This window comes from Lagopus muta, chromosome 2 (genome assembly GCF_023343835.1).
Source record: "Lagopus muta isolate bLagMut1 chromosome 2, bLagMut1 primary, whole genome shotgun sequence".
NCBI classification, from domain to species: Eukaryota; Metazoa; Chordata; class Aves; order Galliformes; family Phasianidae; genus Lagopus; species Lagopus muta.
In genome coordinates this window covers 68396695-68415781 of record NC_064434.1, presented here as the reverse complement: position 1 = coordinate 68415781, position 19087 = coordinate 68396695, and the positions used below count along the sequence as shown (strand labels likewise).

General features: G+C 41.6%; 1 protein-coding gene across 1 annotated transcript in view; it reads right to left on the bottom strand.

Annotated features, from left to right (window-relative positions):
• Nucleotides 1–8352: 8352 nt before the first annotated feature.
• Nucleotides 8353–19087, bottom strand: part of KIF25 (kinesin family member 25) — a 33582-nt gene continuing 22847 nt past the window's right edge. The window contains exons 11-15 of the mRNA XM_048935822.1: nucleotides 18039–18215; nucleotides 14028–14179; nucleotides 11824–12018; nucleotides 9664–9819; nucleotides 8353–8510 (exon numbers count right to left, since the gene is read on the bottom strand). Coding sequence (XP_048791779.1) covers nucleotides 8353–8510; nucleotides 9664–9819; nucleotides 11824–12018; nucleotides 14028–14179; nucleotides 18039–18215 — 838 coding nt within the window. The remainder of the gene's footprint in view (nucleotides 8511–9663; nucleotides 9820–11823; nucleotides 12019–14027; nucleotides 14180–18038; nucleotides 18216–19087) is intronic.

Sequence of the window (19087 nt, the reverse complement as noted above, 5' to 3'; positions counted from 1 at the left end):
GGCTGCAGTTCTGTGTAAATCCTTTTTTCTACTCCTTTTCTGTGGTTATGTTAAGGGCTACTAATGCTAGTGTTCAAAGAAATCCTGAAAAAAAAAGAAGAAAAAAAAAAACCCAAGCAACAGAAACTTAGTTTTTAATGTATTTTGATAGTATAGAATTACCACTGTGCTTATAATTTTTCCTCTTTGTGCTTCACTCTTCAGTCCAGCAACTGCTGAGCATCTGCTTCTTATGTTCTCAAGAAGCAGAGGCTCGTACAGCTTTGGGTGGGGGATGCAGGAAGGAGAGTGGTCAGGCACTGGAACAGGCTGCCCAGGGAAGTGGTGGAGTTGCTGTACTGGAGGTGTTCAAGAAATGTTTAGATGAGGTACTGAGAGACATGGTTTAGTGGGAAATATTGGTGATGGGTGGGTGATTGGACTGGATGGTCTTAGAAGTCTTTTCCAACCATGGCGTGCTATGATTCTTTTCTCAGGTTTGGTTACAGATGGAGCTGTGTATGGAGGTCAAATTAAATAATTAGATAAGGCAAATATTCAATAATCTAACTTAGGCTGTCTTTGGCATCTCTCTTTTGCTTTGCTTGACAAGTCATAGCAAGCCATAGCACTTTCTTGACAGCTTAGGTGGATGTTATAGGATGGGCCTGATTCTGGGGATGCTTTCTTGTGGTAGCACTGAGTTCCATGCAGGTTCAACAAAGTGACCGAGGGCAGGACGGAGGAAGTGTTGCTGTGGCACCTGCTTGGCACAGAGGCATGCCAAGTGCAGGAGCGCCATGGGGCTCTGCAGTCTGATGGTGTTTAAGCCAAGTGTGTTTTGCTAAAGCTGGCTGAGGAGACAGTTTATAAAAGTCTGCGTATTGCGGGTGGAGTAAGAGCGGTGAGGTCTGAGAAACTAAAAGTTGGTGAGGCATTTCAGGAGCCTGAACACTTTCAAGCAAGAATTGGCCGTAAAGTCTCATGTAGGTGCACAAGATCTGTTGCAGCTGATTGCCTCCCAGCAGCGTTGCTCCCCTAGGACAGGTGTGATGGTGTCTTGCTTTAACCAGGTTCTTCCTGGCAGCTCTTCTTTCTTGCCCCTGTCCCTGTGCTCTCACTGTTGGCGTTCTGAGATCCTACTCGTACTGCTGGAGCCGTGAGGAGAGGAAGGCGAGCGGCCCCCTTCGCGACTCCCATCCGCGGCGACCTGAGCACGAGGCCGGGCCGCCCCCTCCCGGCCAGCGCGGGGCCAGGCGAGGCGAGTGGCGGCAGTGCCGGGCCGGGCCGCGGGGAGGCGCCCGAGGAGCGCGGTGGCCGCTGCTCTCCGAGCCGGGCCCTGCCGCTCCGCCCCGCGGCTCAGAGTAAGGTCCCCATAGAAACCTTTTACTGGAAGCTTCTTGTTCTATCACGGAGGCGTAATGACCAAATAACGATATTTATCCTTTCTGGTAGACTGCAGGGGCAGCTGAATGCGGGCTATTGAAGAGCATAGCTGTGGTATTTAAAAATTCTGCTTTATTTTTATTCCTGGAAATATCTGCCTGGCTTTTTTTTATTTTAAATCTCAGGAATACAGTCATACCAATCCTTGTTTTTCTTCCTCCAACCATTGCTGCACTAGATATGCCACGAGATAATTGGACACGGCATGTGCTAGATGTCTAAGTCTCAACCCACCGCACAGAAAATACCACTGAATGTTTCATAGAATCATAGAATAGCCTGGGCTGGAAAGAACCTCAAAGATCACCTACATTCAACCCCGCTGCCACAGGCAGGGTTGCCAGCCACTAGGCCAGCCTGCCCAGAGCCACATCGGCCTGTTCAGAGGCAGCAAACCATTTGGCAAAGGAGAAATCACTTTGGTGTGGGCCACAGAAAGCACTCAGCCCCACTGCTATGACCAGCTCAGACACCTTGAATTCTTTGATGATTGTGGCAACAGCAGTGGACTCCCACAGCTGCCATTCTCATCCTTTCTGAAAACAAACTTTCTGCTTGTGTTCTTTCCAGCCAGACGTGATCAGAGGGACTTCATACGTTAAGGCAGCTGAAGCACCTGGGGCTGTACAGACAATATTAAAGTTGTCAGCTTTGACCACATTTACCATGGGCGTTGTAGTACATGATGTTTTTTCTTTAAAGCTCCAGGTCCCCAGCTCATATTCTTGCATAAGACTCTCTTGCTTGCAATCAGGAAAACAAAAATCCTTTTCCAGTCTATCTGGCTGAAAGAAAAAGTAGAGTAAGGCTATCCAGACAGGCAACCAAATATGGGCATATTTTTCATAGAATCTTTAAGGTTGGAAAGACCACTAAGACCCTATAGTCCAAGCAGTAACCCATGCCTCTTAGACCATGTCACTGAGTGCCACATCTACCCTTTTCTTGAACTTCCAGGGACTCCAGGTGAATCCACCACCTCCCTGAGCAGCCTGTTCCAACATTTGAACAAGTAGAACCAAATTCACACTTAAGGAATGAATACTTCAAGGACAAGTGTGCAGATGCTTGGTCTTCCTCAGGAACAGTAGGACCTCAGCAGAGCTGCAGTCAGCCTGGCTGTCTACAAGCACACGCATTCAGTTGGCCATGTCCTGCGGCAGTAGATGAGCAGCAGGATTTGCTTGGGAACAGCTGGATGCAATTTTGCTTAATGTTTGCAAATAATAGAGAGGGCACAAAACTTTCCTTTTCAGTTTGCTTCAGTGCAAACCACTTTGAGAGCCAAAGCTGAATTACTGCTGAAAAATACAGGGTGAGGGCTAACATGTGAAAGGAGAGTCCTAGAGCCATTCTACTGGTTTTATCCCGTCTTCTTTTCCTGCAGCACAACAGAGCAGGACTGGAGCTCATGTTGGTGACTTTCCAAGGGCATTGTCAAGGTACTGTCTGAGCATTTGGACAACTCAATGCCTTTAAGGCTAAGAAGCTTTAAGACAGGTCTAGCACCCAGGTCACATCCAGCCCTGCCTGCGGCAATGGGGCTGGAACTACATAATCCTTGAAGTCCCTTCCAAAACAAGGCATGCTATGATTCTGTGATCCCAAGCCAGTAGGTTTCCTGGTGTCATCCCTGAGCAGTTCTCCTCCACTCACAGATCAGGATCCTTGCAGCCCAAAGCCCAGGTGAGCTCTTTGATGCAGATGGTAGCAGGGCCAGGTGGAGAGTGCAATCAGTGCAATTAAGGCAGAGGAAATCAGTTACTCTTTGAAGAGAGAAGTTTTCTGCAGATTTGCAGGAAGAGGAGTTACCAGTAGGTTCTGGTGTGAGCTGCTTGGAAAAGAGGTACAGAGAGGCCACCTGGGGGTGGTGGAAGGGGATTTGTTTGTGTTTCAGTTTCTCTGAAGTGCTCTTTTCTATAGAGAGCAGTTACTGTGGTGGGGCATGGAAGCTGTTTCTTTCTTTTGCCTTGCCTGGAGTGGCCTACTGATAGAGCTACTGGCTCCTTCCTGGAATTCAGACATGCTGCTGAAGAAGTAATGTGCAGATAGTAGTGGTGTGGATGAGAGCGGCAGTAATGTGGTAATGCCTTGATGATAGTCTGTGCCTCATCAGGAGGAGCTGTGCTGTTAGACTGCAATTTATTGTACCTCTTAATGTCCTCATTTTATCATTTCTTTGTGGCTCTTGTCTTGCTGTGTATGGGGCTCCCATGGGAGAGCTGTGGGCCAGCAGCCAGGTGAAGGTGAAGCTTGGGACATGGATGGCAGGCCTGCAGTGAGGCCTTTCCTAGTCTTGTGACAGTGGCACCATGCGTGAGCCAGGGCATGACTGGCTGTGGGTATCCTGTGTGCTGCTTGTACCTGGTTTTTTGAGTTCTAAGGGTATCTGCCCCAAATCTTCTCTCCTTGTTCAGGAGGCCAAGCTGGTGCAGGTGTGGATACAGCCTGCTGTGGTCAGGCACTGCAATTTCTTCCTACCCCCTGAAGTGAGGGAGGAAGCACCATCTTCTATCTTTTAGATCTTCAAAGCCTCTGTTGTGGTTTCCAAAGCTTTTTATAGCAGTGGTTTGGCTTTTTTGTTTTGCTTTTGGTCACTGTTTAGAAGAGGGAACAAGATTGGTGAAGACCAGAGGAAAATGAAAGGGAATAGTTCTCCTTCTGGGGTCTGCCTTTAAGTGAAGTTTGGTACCGACTCAGCCCTACCAGGACAGTAATTCTGTGTTACAGAAAAAGGGTGAGAGTGTTGGAGGAGGTGCCTGTAAGCAAGAGGCTGGAGGAGCTGGAAGAGCGTGGGGCTGGCAGCTCAGCCTGGATCCCCAGGGAGATGACAAGGTGGTGTCTTAAGCCTACATCTGTGGATGGGCAGAACTCCTGTGTCTGGGGTCTGGTACCTAACAGTGGCCTGGGTTTTCTTCTCTCGTTTCTATTGAGGCTGATGCTAAATACTTGCCTGTATAGTTCTGCAGTTCTCTTTTTGTTGCCAAATGTAGGTTGTGGTTTTTGAGCTGTTAGTGCTGATGTTTGAATGCCTTTAGTCACTTCATCGTATAAGCATTTTAGAAATGTCCTGCTAAATCCACAGTGTGGGTTTGGAGCATCACATCAAGTTAGTCAAGTGTTGAGTTTGGGATTGCTCTTCCAAATGCTGTGTCTGATCCATCTCAAACTCTTGGTTGTGGGGGAAAAGTGATCATCCCTTCTCACAGAATCTTGGTAAAAACAGGCAGAAAGGAGTTGTACCATGAAGCAAGGAGGCTGTTCCAAAAACCTGTCAGAAACTCACCATCCAAGAGCTCAAGGAGGGATTTGCAGTGAAGCTCAAAGATGAGTTATCAGCTCAAACTTTATTGTATCTCTTATATAAACTAAATAAAAAGGTAAATGTATTGCAAGACAAAACCTCACTTTATAAAAAGTAAGAAAATAATAAGTTTCTGTGCAATGATTTCCCTCGGTCATGCCCTTCAATTAGCTCATCCTCTGCCCTCCTGTCTGTAGTATGTGGCTTGTGTTTTTGGCTGGCCAGGGCTGTCTTTATAGACTGCCCAAAAGCTGAACTGAGTTTGGGACAGGCTGTGATACATTCAGTGCTCAGGGCTGTCTGCTCTTTGTCAGCAGACATTGCTGCTTCCCACAGGGGGAAAAGGGGCTACAAGTCCTTAGTTGTCCTCAGCAGGAGCTGTGAGCCTTTTCTGATTACCACTTTGTCCTGCCTGTGCCTTCTGCAGAGGCTTGGAAAACTGCTTCATTAAATGGACTTGGCAGTGATGACTATTTAATAACAAATTAAACGTTTTTGTGAGCCTTCCAATGCTAGTCATGGCTTCTCTAGCCTGGCTATAACCAAGAGCAGCCTTTCTTTGTGGTGTGGCTGCTGCCAAGGCATGAAGCTATGAGTGGAAATGAAATCAATTAATCATATTCTGACTTCAGCAGAGGTTGAGGTTTTGTTTCAGACTTGTCCAAATGCACTCCTAGGCCACAAGGAAGTTCAGTGGCTTGTCTGCAGACACAGAATCCTTTGAGCTGCCCTGCGTTCCCTGTAGGCACCACACAATATCCTTGTGTGGGATGAATGGGGAGCAGCTGCCATGTGACATGCTGTGCATAGAGCTGGGCCTTGCAGGCGACTGGGGACAGGGCAAGGGGTGAGGGAAAGGGTGTTGGACCAGAGCTGCAGAGTGTAATGTCAGAACTGGATACGGAGGTAGGAACTGAGGTTGACATAAATGAGATGTCCCAGTGGTTGCATACCTTTTGAAATCAGGTCCTTGAGTAGCCAGATGTGGTGAGCTGGGAGTCAGGGCTTGGAACACATTGCTTGGACTCCCTGGCTGCACTGGGGAGACTGTCAGAAGTGGCTCTGTCCTAACGCTCCGTTTCCTCTGATTGCAAGGGGGGTGACAACTGAGGAAGTAAGTCTCATCTGTGATGGTAAACTTACTGAAAATGTACTCTGGGGCCCTATTTTGGACTTGTATCCTAAAGGCTTTTGTCTGATTCTATGCCTAGTCTTCTGCTGACTCTGTATAGGTCTGTGCATATGCATATTTGTATGCCCTACCTAGACAAACACTTGTTGATATTAGGACTTGGAGCTTGGTCTGGCAGAAGGAATTCTAGAGGAGCATCTGAAGCCCAGTTGGACAGATAGGTGGGCTGTGCAGTGCCTTGTCTCACTGTGTGCTTCAGTGAGCAAGGGGACAGCCTGAGGTGTGAGAGAACAAAACTCCAGGTGCTGGGGCGAAGCCTTGCACCTTCTACCCTTCTTTCCTTCAGTGCCTTGAAGCTGATAGTGGGATTGAGAGATCAACTCTCTGTAACCTATAAAATTCCTAAACTGCAAGTTGTTATATCAAAATATTAGCATCACTGCCCTGTATATCCTGTATGCTTCATTGTGTAGCTCAGAGTACTACGCTACACTGACAAGGAACACAGGAATAGGGAATGCTGCCTATGCACAGCTTGGCAGAGCTTGTGTTAGTATAGAAACTTAAACTTTTGTTATTTGCTGATATTTGAAGGTTTTAGTTCTCAGCTTTAACAACAAGGATTGATGGCTGTGTTTTTTTTTTCTTCTTTCCCCATCACCAAGATAGTAAATAAATGCCAAGTTTTGAAGAGCAGCTCCAAAAAACAAAGCACAGTTCATTGCAAGTAACTTTTAGTGCCAAATTCCCAAAAATATTTGAGGAACTTCGGGGTGGTGATAGATTCAGCTAACCTCCTCTCATCACTTAACCTCTTATAGAGCTCTAATCCTGGCTGATTTAGTAGTTGTTGTCGTGAGACTAAGGCAGGCTTGATGCTGTCTGCTCCCAAATTTCATTTAACAGGCCAACATTCCTCAGTCTGACACCTTCTTATCTGAGATTCCTTTATTGACTATTGAACTTTACGTGGTCCTGTGTCCTTCTGTACTGCTGGAATTGGCTAAAGTTGAGATGTTTACCATCATGGTATTTTTTTAGGAAAATGTGTTACAGCTCTGCAAGCTGTAATGCCAGTGCTGTGAGCAGTAGAGTACTGCATGCAACACAGCAGCAGCTGTTATATATTCAAGGGTGAAATTCCAATAATAGTATGCTATATAATCTCTGGGTAAATATTTGTGCTTATGAAGGTTAAATGACTAGGAGTACTATAAACTTCAGCCTTTTGGGCAGGCCACTGCAATTCAAGCTTTCTGGTGGTGACCTACCACTGACCTCTCTCAGTCTAGAGGAGAGTCCAGGCTGGAGGTAAAAATTCAGAGTGAATCCTGAGACCTCTACTGAGCAACAAAGCAGTGTGTAAAACACATCAGATGTTATGTGAACCCAGCTTTCATCTCAGAACCACTTCTCATCTTGCTTAAATTTCCTTGAAACTTCTGTCAGTGTAAATTCATTCACAGACCCTGTTGTTTCAGTATTGGCGAATGAATGTAAAAGCCTCTTGAGGATGACAGTTATCATGCACTGAGTTTTTGGTGTTTTATTCATTTGATGGATGGGAAGCATTTATAATATGCAAATAACTTCAATGTTGTGATGTGGTTAACTTCAGAAATGAAAATGAAACAACAAGGAAGGCTGCTACTAAAATGGTTGTACAAGTTAATTCTTATGAGCCACTAAGATCTGTAGCTCAGGGTCCTTCAGCAGTCAGAGTTGTGGGGTTTTTCTTAATGTTATTTTGTTTTTATTTTGTACCCATCAGTGAAGTCAACAGAGCTGGTATTTTCTCTAACCATTTGACATAAGTGTGTTTTCAAAGAGCTGTGTAACCCCTCATTTGCTTCCTAAGCTACATTCCAGAGGGATACCAGCTGGAGCTTTAATGCTTTTTCTCCATCTCACTAGAGCCATTTTTTCATTACCTAAAATCTGACAGCAGCACTGTGTTCAATATAGCTGATGGATTCCTTTACATTCCCACCCATTGACAGGTATGCCCCAACCAAGTTAGATGTTATGTCAAGCTGTGATGATGTGTCTCATTTTAATCTAAGCTGTGAGGAAGTATTTCATTTGCTGCTTTGAAGCGCTGGAATGCAATTCAGATTCCTGTCTTCTACTGAGAAAACAGAGGGCAGTTTTGGCCTTTCAGAAGAGAGCCATCTTAAATGGGGGGGTCTGTTGACTGACTTCTACTTGTCTAAAGGAAATGCATCACCAAAACTATGCCCTGAAGTAGCTTTTCTTAAAAAGCCTGATCTATTTCTATGCGATTCCACCACAGCTGGTAGCTGTTGTCAATACTTGTTATTATCTTTGGAGCAAGAACATTATCAGCAGGTTTATGGCTTACTAATGCTATGTCAAGGATTGCTTATTTTATCTGGCAGTTGATATCTAAGAGAATAGCTTTAGGATAACAATATATATTTCAGTCTGAGGAACTCATTAATAACACTTTAATCCACAGGAATCTTAAGTTTTATTTTGTTTTACTCAGCACAGGGAGATTTCTTTTCTTGATTTGTCCTCTCTGAACTTGCCGAGCACGAGTTCCAAATCCCAAAGACTGCATTGATTCTGTTAAGTACTTCTGACTGGGAGAGATGCACAGCATCACCAGCAGTTTAGCATCACCTCCTAGAAGCAAGAAAAAGACAGAATATGGTCATTTGTTTCATTATTTTCTTTCAGTAAATTAAGCACTGCTATGTACTAATCTACACAGCAACTGGCATGTACTGCACTTGCACAAGACAGAAGACATGAAGAGGGCTGTTGGAAACAGGCAAGTCCTTAAAAGGAAGCCTGTATCTAACGATATGATGTTTGTTCCAGTAGAATAAACATTTCCTAATTTGTAATGTATATTTCTTCTCCCTTATAACATCACCAGTTAGCCTGCATGTAGTTATGGATCTCAACACTTTGTCAAATTCTAGAAAATTCAGTCTCCTTTATGTGACATTTGCTTGCCTCATTCATGACAGTAATGCAAAACACATTTATTAAAAGTTCAGAGACTGAGTAAACAAACAAGGAAAGCCCCACTTTCAGGATTTCATTTAAACAGTGTCACCAGGCCATACGCAAGACATAGTTAAAACCAGGCTCAGTGCCCATACAGCTTAGCTCCTAGACTTGTTTCTTTGGCTTTCCCCTTTCACAGCATAGACCACAGCAATAAGGGAAAAATAGAGGTTCATGCAAAAGTAGATAGTCTTTCAGCAGCTCCAAAAAACTGTTACTTCAGTCACCGTAAGCTGGAGACTGAAAGCATATGGGCTTATGCTTTCTGGCTGAAGAAAAGTGGACTACTGCGTGGATTGATACTATTCTGACTGTACTGCAGAAATTACATTTGCCCTAAAACCATTTCTGCACAGATGAGAAGCTAGAAAAGAAGAGGTGAGTTAAGTATAAAAGAGGTTGTATAGCACCAGGCATATGTTCTGGAGTCTTCCTCTTTGGTCTTTCTGCCACAGTGCAGAATGTGCAATTACATGATAACGCTGTAGAAGATTAGTTATCTTGAGAGTGTATGTGGCATGAAATGCCAGTGAGATGCAATCATTACCCTTTGCTATCCTATTAGAGATGTGACTATTCCAAGTATACTTCTTAACCCTGGAAAGCGGCAGTGCATTCAAGCTGCTCTGACGCCAGAGCTTGTAACCAGGGATACAGAGGAGTGTCAGCATGGGATCATCTTCCAGTTCTCCACAGCAAAGGAGGGGAAAATATTGGGAGATGAAATCTCCATTGTTAAACAGAAGTCAGAATAGTTCCTCACCTACAGAATCCTGGAGGAGATGCGTAAGTTTGCTGTTTCGGTACGGTACGTGAGATCGCTGTTCTGCTATTGCTGCGAGGACATCTGCTAGGGCAGACAAGCTGCGGTTGATGAAGGATGTTTCTCTCAGTGCTGCACCTGTCACTCCAGACATACCTAATACAGTGCAGAAAAGGCAATGGTAAAAGTAAGTAAACATGCTTCAAATGTAACGTGTGAGAAATTCTGTTGTCGTAACGTCTGCTTCTGACACAATGCTTTCAAAATGCAAACTCTGCCTTTCAGTCCACCTATGCCAAAAGCAAGATGCAGTGGTTGTTTACCCCAGACTGCCAACACATTGGTCAGCATTTGTATTCTTTTGGAGAATGGTCAAAGAAGGTTTAATGCTTGAACCTCCATAGCATCTCCTGTTCAAGTTGGTCTCTTCGGTTGTACAATGCACCTTGGCTCCACATATTTCATGAATAGGAAACTGAGGAAGTAGGAAGAGCAAAAGACCAGATGAGACAACACTGGCTTTCAAAACACCAGTCCACGGTGTCTTGGGAGAGAAGACTTTTGTGTTCCACCATTTTTGTAACAGCTGCCCAGTCTGTATTGCTTGTGAAGAACAAGAGTGACACAGATAGCATGAGCTGCAGAAACAGAGTTGAGTAGTAGCTTGAGAGGTTATGTAGGTCTGTAAGATGCTGTTCTTTATGGTAAGATTTGTTGTAGCAGGTTGATGCTCTTATACCGTGCTGGTATGTAACTAACTATATGGACCTCAAGCAAGGAGGTTGTCTATACACCATGTTGCATTAATTTTAGAAAGTGCTGCAACCTCAACAGAGCAAAACAGCTTGGAAAACCCTGCCGTGGGTAGACAATGAAAGAAAGAATGTTTCAGACCTGCTTTAACTGGGTCTGTTTCTACAGCAATTCCTAAGCTAAAGAGGGACTCTTAAATCAGTAGATATCACTCTGAAATAGGAAACTGCTAAGAGGCTAGAGTTTAAACTACTAAGATCTGTGTTTGGTCAGCTGAACATCCATAAAGTGTGTATCTGTTCTCAAACTGAACCTGAGCTTGCTAAAAAATGGATCATTTGTCTTGTAACTCAGGTAAATGACCCAGGATGGCTATAGAGCTAGCAAGGTCAGTTGCTTCAGTGTGTGTGATGTTTGCTGTACTTCTGCTCACTTATTTGTCTACATTTTGAAACAGTTATGAGTTGTTAGCTGTCCCTCCCTTTCATCAGATTAAGTCCAGCATTTTCAAGTCTCCACCAATGCAGACAAATGGCAGAGGTTAGTCTACCACATGTGCTGGGCCACATCTAATACTGATGTGTAAGTGAGTCTGCAGAGCCCTAAACCCAGTAAATGTTTGTCCTGGTTGAACTGAGAGAGCAAACCCGCTCAGTATTGCTCAATTACATGTTTACCAAACAATTTCCAGTGTTCAGAGCAGATGAAAAAAATATTGTATTATATTAGGCTTTTCTGTAGAACAAAAGTTTAACAGTGAAGAACAGCAAGAATTCTTGGCAGTAATGTAAAGGACTCTTTCATAATACTGGTTCAGTTATCAAAACATTATTTCTGGAATGGTACATTTGGCTGCATGGCTTTTCTTGGTAAGCAATCTTGCCCTTTAGGAAATAATCAAGTTTCTGAAATTATTGTGTGTGTAGAAGAGGGGAGGAGGAAGAAAACGTTTTAAAGAAACAACAAAAACAATATTTTCAGTACTAACTTCCTTCAAGACTTTCTCCACAGCAAGTCAGAAAAATAGTGATATCAATTATTACGGAAATGTAGTATTTAAACAATTTATGCACTTTAAACATTTCTGTACAAAGGCCGGGTAATTTTCAGCATAGAAAAGTAGGCCTAATAAAACTAGTCTGAACCAATAATACACCCATGATAGGGTAAATGCCCTGGGTTTCTTTCAGGCATACAATTGGCTTTTTCAGTTAAAACCATACCAGCCTCAAACTGGAACAATCAGCCGTCAGTGTTTCTTTTATGCCAGGATCTGTTGTGTGAAAGCAGGGTAGCACGTATCCCTACATACATAAAATGCTAAAGAGAAATGTTTTAATTCAGATCTGGAAGGATCCATGCCCACCATTTCTAACAGCTTTGTCATAAACAGACATGTTTGCTTACCTACACATTCACTGCCAGCCAGATCTACCAGCTGCAGCCTAGTTTTGACTTGCTTCAGTTTCTCAGCTGCTTCAAGTTGTGCTGGTGAGGAGGCTCTGGAAGAAGAGGTAGATTTACTGTCTCTTTTTTGTGGATAGGTGCAGGAAACCTCTTTATTCAGTCTTTGATTGATTTGTTCATCTTCACATGAAGTACCTGTTTGATTGGAGGACAAAAAATAAAAATAAAAACAAACCTAAAAAACTGAAAAAACCCCACCGAATCTCCAGCTTCTCACTGGCACTGGAAATTGGTTATCAGTGGGGAGTACAATATTTGCTTTTTCAGGCTGTTCTAACTGAAATGTTGTATGAGCCAGAACCAATGGCATGGGCTGGCTGCATGACTTTTTCAGTCTTGTTTAAGGCTTTCCTTATCAAAACCATCACACCTTTTGGTAAGAAGGCTTGTTATAGATTGTACTGTATGTAACATCCCCATCATTCACACTTCAGTGTGGGAGATGAGACACAGGAATACACTAAAGACATTAAGAGGTACTTTTTCATGTCTTATTTGATATTTGGGAGCAATAAGCTCTAAAGCCTTGTTTCTAAGCATTTGATACACTCTCTGATGGTGTTCTGAAGTAAAAGAAGAAAAAGGGAAAAGGTTCATCCTGCCTCTTCGGTTCTGTCCTTAGCAGGATGTAAAGACAGGGCTTAGGGCCTTCTGGTACACAGTCTGTTAAAAGTAACAGAGACAGGAGAATCTATTCAGAGGACTTAAGAGTCTAGTTGCAATAATACAAAGTTTACAGCTGCAAAACTTCAGTAAAGAGCAGACTGAACTGAGTTGCAGAGACAGACAGTGTAATTAAAAAATAGATGTTCTTTATCCTTAGTCTGAGATGAAGAAGCAAAGTAACTGCTCTCCTCAAACAACAGATATTTCTGAAACATAGTGCTAGAAGATTTGCAACAAAACTATTAATCTTCTGTAGTTTTCTGTGCACAACTAGTCACAGGCTTTAAAACATGATATTTAGTGATTTTAGATCTCCACTTTTGAGATATGACAGTTACACCTAGATCCAGAATTGGTCACTGTAAATATTACACACTGCTACAAGTGAGATCCCATTTGCAGTGCTGCTTTTTCTCTATTTCTCACCTCCATCTGCATTCACCATAAATTAAGACATATCTGTAGTCTTCTGTTGCCAGACAATATGGTGTCATAGTGTTGAATGTGGAAATGGCAAAGGGAAGCCTGGACTAGACAAGACAGCTGTTGTGCTACAGTGCAAACACTGTGCTTTGAGAAATAACATCTGCCTGATTGACAAGAATCTGGAACTGGCTAGAGCTAACATCTGGAATGTTAAAACTGCAACTTGTGAAGCAATTGTGTCTTTTGGCAAGGGCAGCAGGTAAGTGAGGGCACTGTTTGTTCTGTTTTGCTAATATTGTCGGTTTAATTTCCGATAGCAATCTAGGGGAAAAAATGTTAAATATTTTCCACTTTCTTGAACCATACTGTTGTTTGAGAGTATGAAGGAGACAGACCATGGCACTGGAAACAGAGAGTCTAATTACAACATAAGCAAAAGAAAGCAAAGTTAACCCTCAAAAGCCAAAGTTATTCCTAAAGCAACAAACTGGTAAGTCTTGGTGTGGTAATGAAAAGTAGAAGTACAGGATTAGCCATACTAAGATGACTATGTTGTCTATTCCTACAGTGGCCTATTGTTAACAGTTTAAGACATTCTGAATGGAAGGGACTTTTTTGCAAGGCAGCAGGTAAAAAAAATAAAATAAAATTCCCACTGACAGTTTACGCTGACCCCTAAAAGATATGGTTAGATTTACCTTAAATTTATGATGAATAATTAAATGATACATCATACAAACTGATTTAACTACTCTATTTGAGTATTTATCTTACTGATAAAATTTACTTTATTAGCCATTTCATGCTATAAAATGTCAAAGACTCTGTAAGTCAAGAGATGTGAAGTGAGAGCTTTCTATGAAAGCCTCTAAGAAAATCCTTAGCAGTGAGAAATCAAACCAGTCAGTTTTTTAAGACAGCATTTAGAAGGTAAAGAAAAATAACTGAGGGAAAGTATTAAGCACTGAGAAAAGGAAGAAAGACCAATATGAAAGCCTCACAGGCCAGAGAATGTTTTTCAGAAACAACTGGTGTATTTTAGTATTACTTACCAAAATTATCTCCGGAGACAATTGTGGTTATGGTCAACGTAATCACCAGATGGGAACGAGAGGAATGAGCATGCACCAGTGTTGGGTGCCTGACTCTTAGCTGTAGGCCTTTGAGAACTAGGTGCAAAAATTCAGATGCATTTGCAACAGTCCTAGGAAATAAACAAACAAGCAGAAGGTTTAACTGATTCACAGTAAAAATTACATGAGAAAGCGGGCAGCTCAGATGTGAATTTCAGCTTTTACATTTCCTTGGTCTTCTAACTCCCTGTGCTATTCTTAACTCTACCTCTGAAAACTAATCTCAGTTTTGAGCTGTTGTATAGGCTTTTTTCATAAGGAGTTATGTAGCAACGGAAGTGCTGAGGAAGAAGGAAGCATCCTGCCAACCTTGTAGGTCTTTAAATACAGTATCTCAGCTTTAGGGGGTGACTGAAATTTCTACTTCTTCACTCTCTGGGGGAAAAAAAAAATGGAAAGACAGATTTACATATTTCTGGCATCTCTGGTTTTACAGATGTGGAATTGATGTTAAGGTAGCTTCTGCTTCTTTTTGGAGGCAGAGCATTAAGTGGGAAAAAAATAATTATGAACCTTAGGAAACTGCAGCTCATGCTTGGAATTAAATCCAGAATCCTTGATAAAATGCTGGAGTTGCTATTTGACAAACAGTAGAACTGAGTAGTGTCAGAACAGTCAAGTTTAAGTTTTTATAGACAATTTTATCTTATGCTATCAGTTTTCTTTTCCAGTTGAAAGATATACTGCTTATATAACCTATTGGAGGGGAGAAAATCTGACAAAGAAATCAACTGGTTAAGTAAAACACCATGATTTTTCCTAGGCTTGCAGTGTTAAAAACAAATGATGCAAGATTTGCCTTTATTCTCCTTTCATGTCACTGCCTTCTTCAATGATCACTGCAGTTTCGTCACCTAAGCATTAGTTTCTTAATGGGGATATAAATTATTATGGCTGCATATACCAGCCTGGTTACTGAAAGTCTTGTAATAAAGCAGAATCCCTAAATCCCTTTGTGACAGACTGCCCACTACAGCCTTGGTCCCATATCACTGCAGTCAGCAAAAGCAAGCATATGATAAAAGACAAGGCCATCTTGCCTTAGATTTGTCTGATTTCAGCAAAAAACATACTAGGCACAAATACAGTTCATGCTATGAAGAGCCATACTGGAAGAGTACAGAGAAAGCAAAGAGCTATACCAAAGGCATCTGAAGAAGAGAAAAACACCTGGCTTCACTGTACCTATACACGCTTAAAGAGAAGCAGCCACTTAACAGCAGTTCCCTGTGTAGCTCAGTTACACTCCAAAACATGGCTGCGGGAGCTAAATGACTGCAACAGACTTCAGGCAATAGACTGCTGTGCTTTAACTGGAGTTTGCAAAAGATAAGCCTCAGGGCATGCAGTTAGTGCTGGTCACCCACTGGGCAGCTGCAGTTGACTTTGGAGGTAAAGAACATCCCCAGCACAGTGCTGCATGCTTGCAGTGGTGGTAGCTTCTCAGCAGGACTGAGGGTAATAGCCTCTCTTGCCTTACTGGGCTGTATGTACCATGCGTGCCAGAACCATGTTCTACAAAGAGAAACCCCAGTATGGTTAGGTTAAAAATTTGATGCTGAGCATTCTCCAAAGTCAACTAAGTCATAAAAGAAGAAAAAGACTGAGGTTTTTGTGATGCAGGGGGATGTACATGTTAGCAGGAAAGAAACTACTGTTTTTTAATGGTTAGTCAGTGAGATCCAGCAGGCCACTATATTCTAGATGAAATATCACAAATGAGGATGTGTTTTTATTCAAAGCATCAGCTGTTTATTTTAGATTTCAGGCAGCTGGGTGGCTTCATACAGTGATTCCTTTTGTTTGGATTTGCTCTTTCTTATTAACCTTTCTGTGTAATTATTAATATAGCTTGTTTATGAATTGGACTTCTTTGCTGCTTGTATTGTAATTGAGATGCAAGCCCATATTCTAATTTATATTTGCTTTCTAACAGAGTATTCATTGATTATGTTTTTAAGAGGTGGCTAGCTACAGGCATCTGGTTCCGTTACCATAAATTAAAATGGAGAGAGATAAATACTGCATCAATTTTATGAACTAGAAATACAAACGAAATCTTACTGCAGATTCTAACTTCTTTCTCTGTGGCACAAGTCCAGCTATGCCTCACCTCTCCCTTCCCCAAAGCCCAGGAAAAGAGAAGGGTCACTTGCACACTATGAAAATCTCCATGGGGAAAGTGCGTAGGCTTTCTTTAGGAATTAATCCAGAACTTCATCTTAATACAATAACTAAGAATTATTAAAAAGTTAATTTCTACAATAGCACAGTATGTTAACTTGTTTTTTTTTTTTTCTGAGTCACACTGTTCTTTCCTTCTCTAGACAAAAGGAGATCAGCTTCTTCAAGAAAGATTCAGCACAAACAGGTTAGGCTCCATACCACTCATTTCTGAAGGAGTTTTTCTTTTTACTGACAGAGACTTAACCAGATGCTAAGAGTTGGAGGAGAGCCACAGCTGAGGAAATCCAAGAACACAAACTGAGAGAAACCCACCATGCAGCATAATACAAACAGAGATGGCAAGAGGATTCATCACTTCAAGCTCCGTTCATTTTTAATTCATACCGTGCTCTTACGAAACGTACAGAGTGTAATCAAGGGTGCAGAATTTGTCTGGAAATCATATTTAACCTCAAGAAGAGCAGACATACCCCAGAGAAAAATGTTAAACTCTCCAACAGTATTACAGTGATTATTATTTCATAGAAAGAAAGGAGATTTATATAGTTCCCAGGGTGAAGAAAGGCATTTTGACTTCCCTGGCATTCCATTTTCTATGAGCAGCTCAATGGCCAGAAAATGCAGTGCATATCACTAGGTAGGACAGAAGTATGTCTGCGTGACCCACCAGAACATTGTTGTATTTTTATCAAGGCTTTTAGAGAACAGTGTGAACTCACGTGAACAATCACTGCTTATGTGATTGTGTCCCACAAGATGAAAGTGCTGCCTTCCTACTGAAGATGCATTTTGTTTTAACACAGAGACAAGGAAAATGTTTTTCATAACTGACTTCCAACTCCTCCTAGAGAAGTATAGTTTTCTAGGAGGCAAGCATCTTGATAGAGAAGTGCAGAAAAACATCATTGTTCCCCCGGAAACACAAAACACTCTCATAGTGCACTTAACATGTCACTAGGGTGAGTTTTTTCTTTTCACAAATTTATTTATTTATCCAAAGAATAGAATATTTTTTTCTAAGTTTCTATGTCTCCGTGTTGTGCACAAGCAGAAATGTGCACTTTTGGGATCTGTTCACATTCTAGATACAGAGAGCGGGCCAATAGCTTAATTCCACTGGGCAGCCTCTCCCCTCAAGTGTCACAAGTGCTGACTTAATTAATGCATTAATTAATGCTGCAACATTAATGTTGACTTAATACCAACATAAGCAAAACATCTGTTACTAAAATATCTGAAACAGACTCACTCTTGTTAATGCAGAAATTGATATAAGCACCATATTTTTGTCATCTAATTAGCCAAGGGGTTTTATGTTTAAGAAGAATTTACTTTGAACACTACATGTATGTAACATCCAAAATTATTCCCATGTGCACTAGAACAAAGTTTTGTAATACTCAGGACGTACATGCAAGAAAAAATTAAAGTAAGTACAACTTTAGCCTTAATTTCTTTAGGTCTCCCTTTGCCATCGCAATGAGTAAATAAGAATCGAAGTCGCTAATGCAGAAGTTTAACCAAAAATAATTGTACTATTAATGCTGAAAGTATTTTGACATTTGCAGCCTAATTGACTGAGGTAATGGAAGCAGAAGGAAGCATCCAATATTTTCTTTTGCATATGCTAAGGACTCACAGTTTAGAAGCAAATTCTGACGTCTATAGTGGCATTATGGACAGCTAGGCATCACGTTAACATTCAGTCATGATTGGATGATAAGGATGAAATAGTGTACTCACTCATATGTAAGCAATGGAACATCACTCTTTCCTTCTCTGGTTGTGACAACGTCACGTTTGATGCCAAATACTTTTCCACAACTGTCTTTGGCCAGAAGATCAAAAATTTCATTATTATACACTTCTACAACAGAAACCTCAACCCAGTAACTTCCTGGTGGCTTTTCTGAAATAAGTCTGGAGAATAAAAGTAGAATAAAGCGAATGAATGAAACCAGAAAAGGCTGAAATCAAACCTCAAGTGAACAATCTGTAAAAATAGAATTGTTCTTTAATTGTAATCTAATCAACGTTCTGATAAAACTGCTTATTAATTATCAACAATCAGAACTTTGCCTCACCCAGATGCTAATGTTAAGCTGAAGAATCAAAACATTCATTTTCCAAACAGCATTGCCAGCTTCAATTTTTTTTCTCCTCTAATCCCACTCCCTCCTCAAGGTTTTTTCACGCTATTTCTCTGCTGAAGGTGACTGCATTCAGAGCTCAAGATATGATAACTCTGCCAGAGTGCAAGCAATTAACAGATAAGAGATTCCATACGACCAGCTAAACACCATTATTCTGATACAAAACTGGCTCTTTCAATTTAGCTTACACCTTTTTCCAAAATAAATCAGCTTAGCTGAATAAAAACCAAAGGGCTCTTCTATTACAAAATCAGTTCATACCACACATGAGGTTCATCTAAAAAAATCTAGGTGAGAAGCATTCTCAAAGTGAAAACAGATCATGGTTTAAAATGCAACTATCATTTGTTCAGGACTGAGCTCTAGTCTGGATCCTTTTCACCTATTTCAACTGTCCATTTCACAAAACTGGTAAGGACTTCTTTTAATTTCTTTTCAGTTTGTGCTACTATAATTGAAATATATTGAAAAGGAATCTGAAAGCTGGACATATGTACACAGTGAAATTGCATGATCTTAAAACAGGCTAAACTAGAGGTTAGAAATCAGTGTCAGATCTCAAATACAAAATGGCAGCCAGAAATGCTAGAAACAGTAACTGTGAAGCTAAAAGCTGTAACAATAAATACATTACAAACA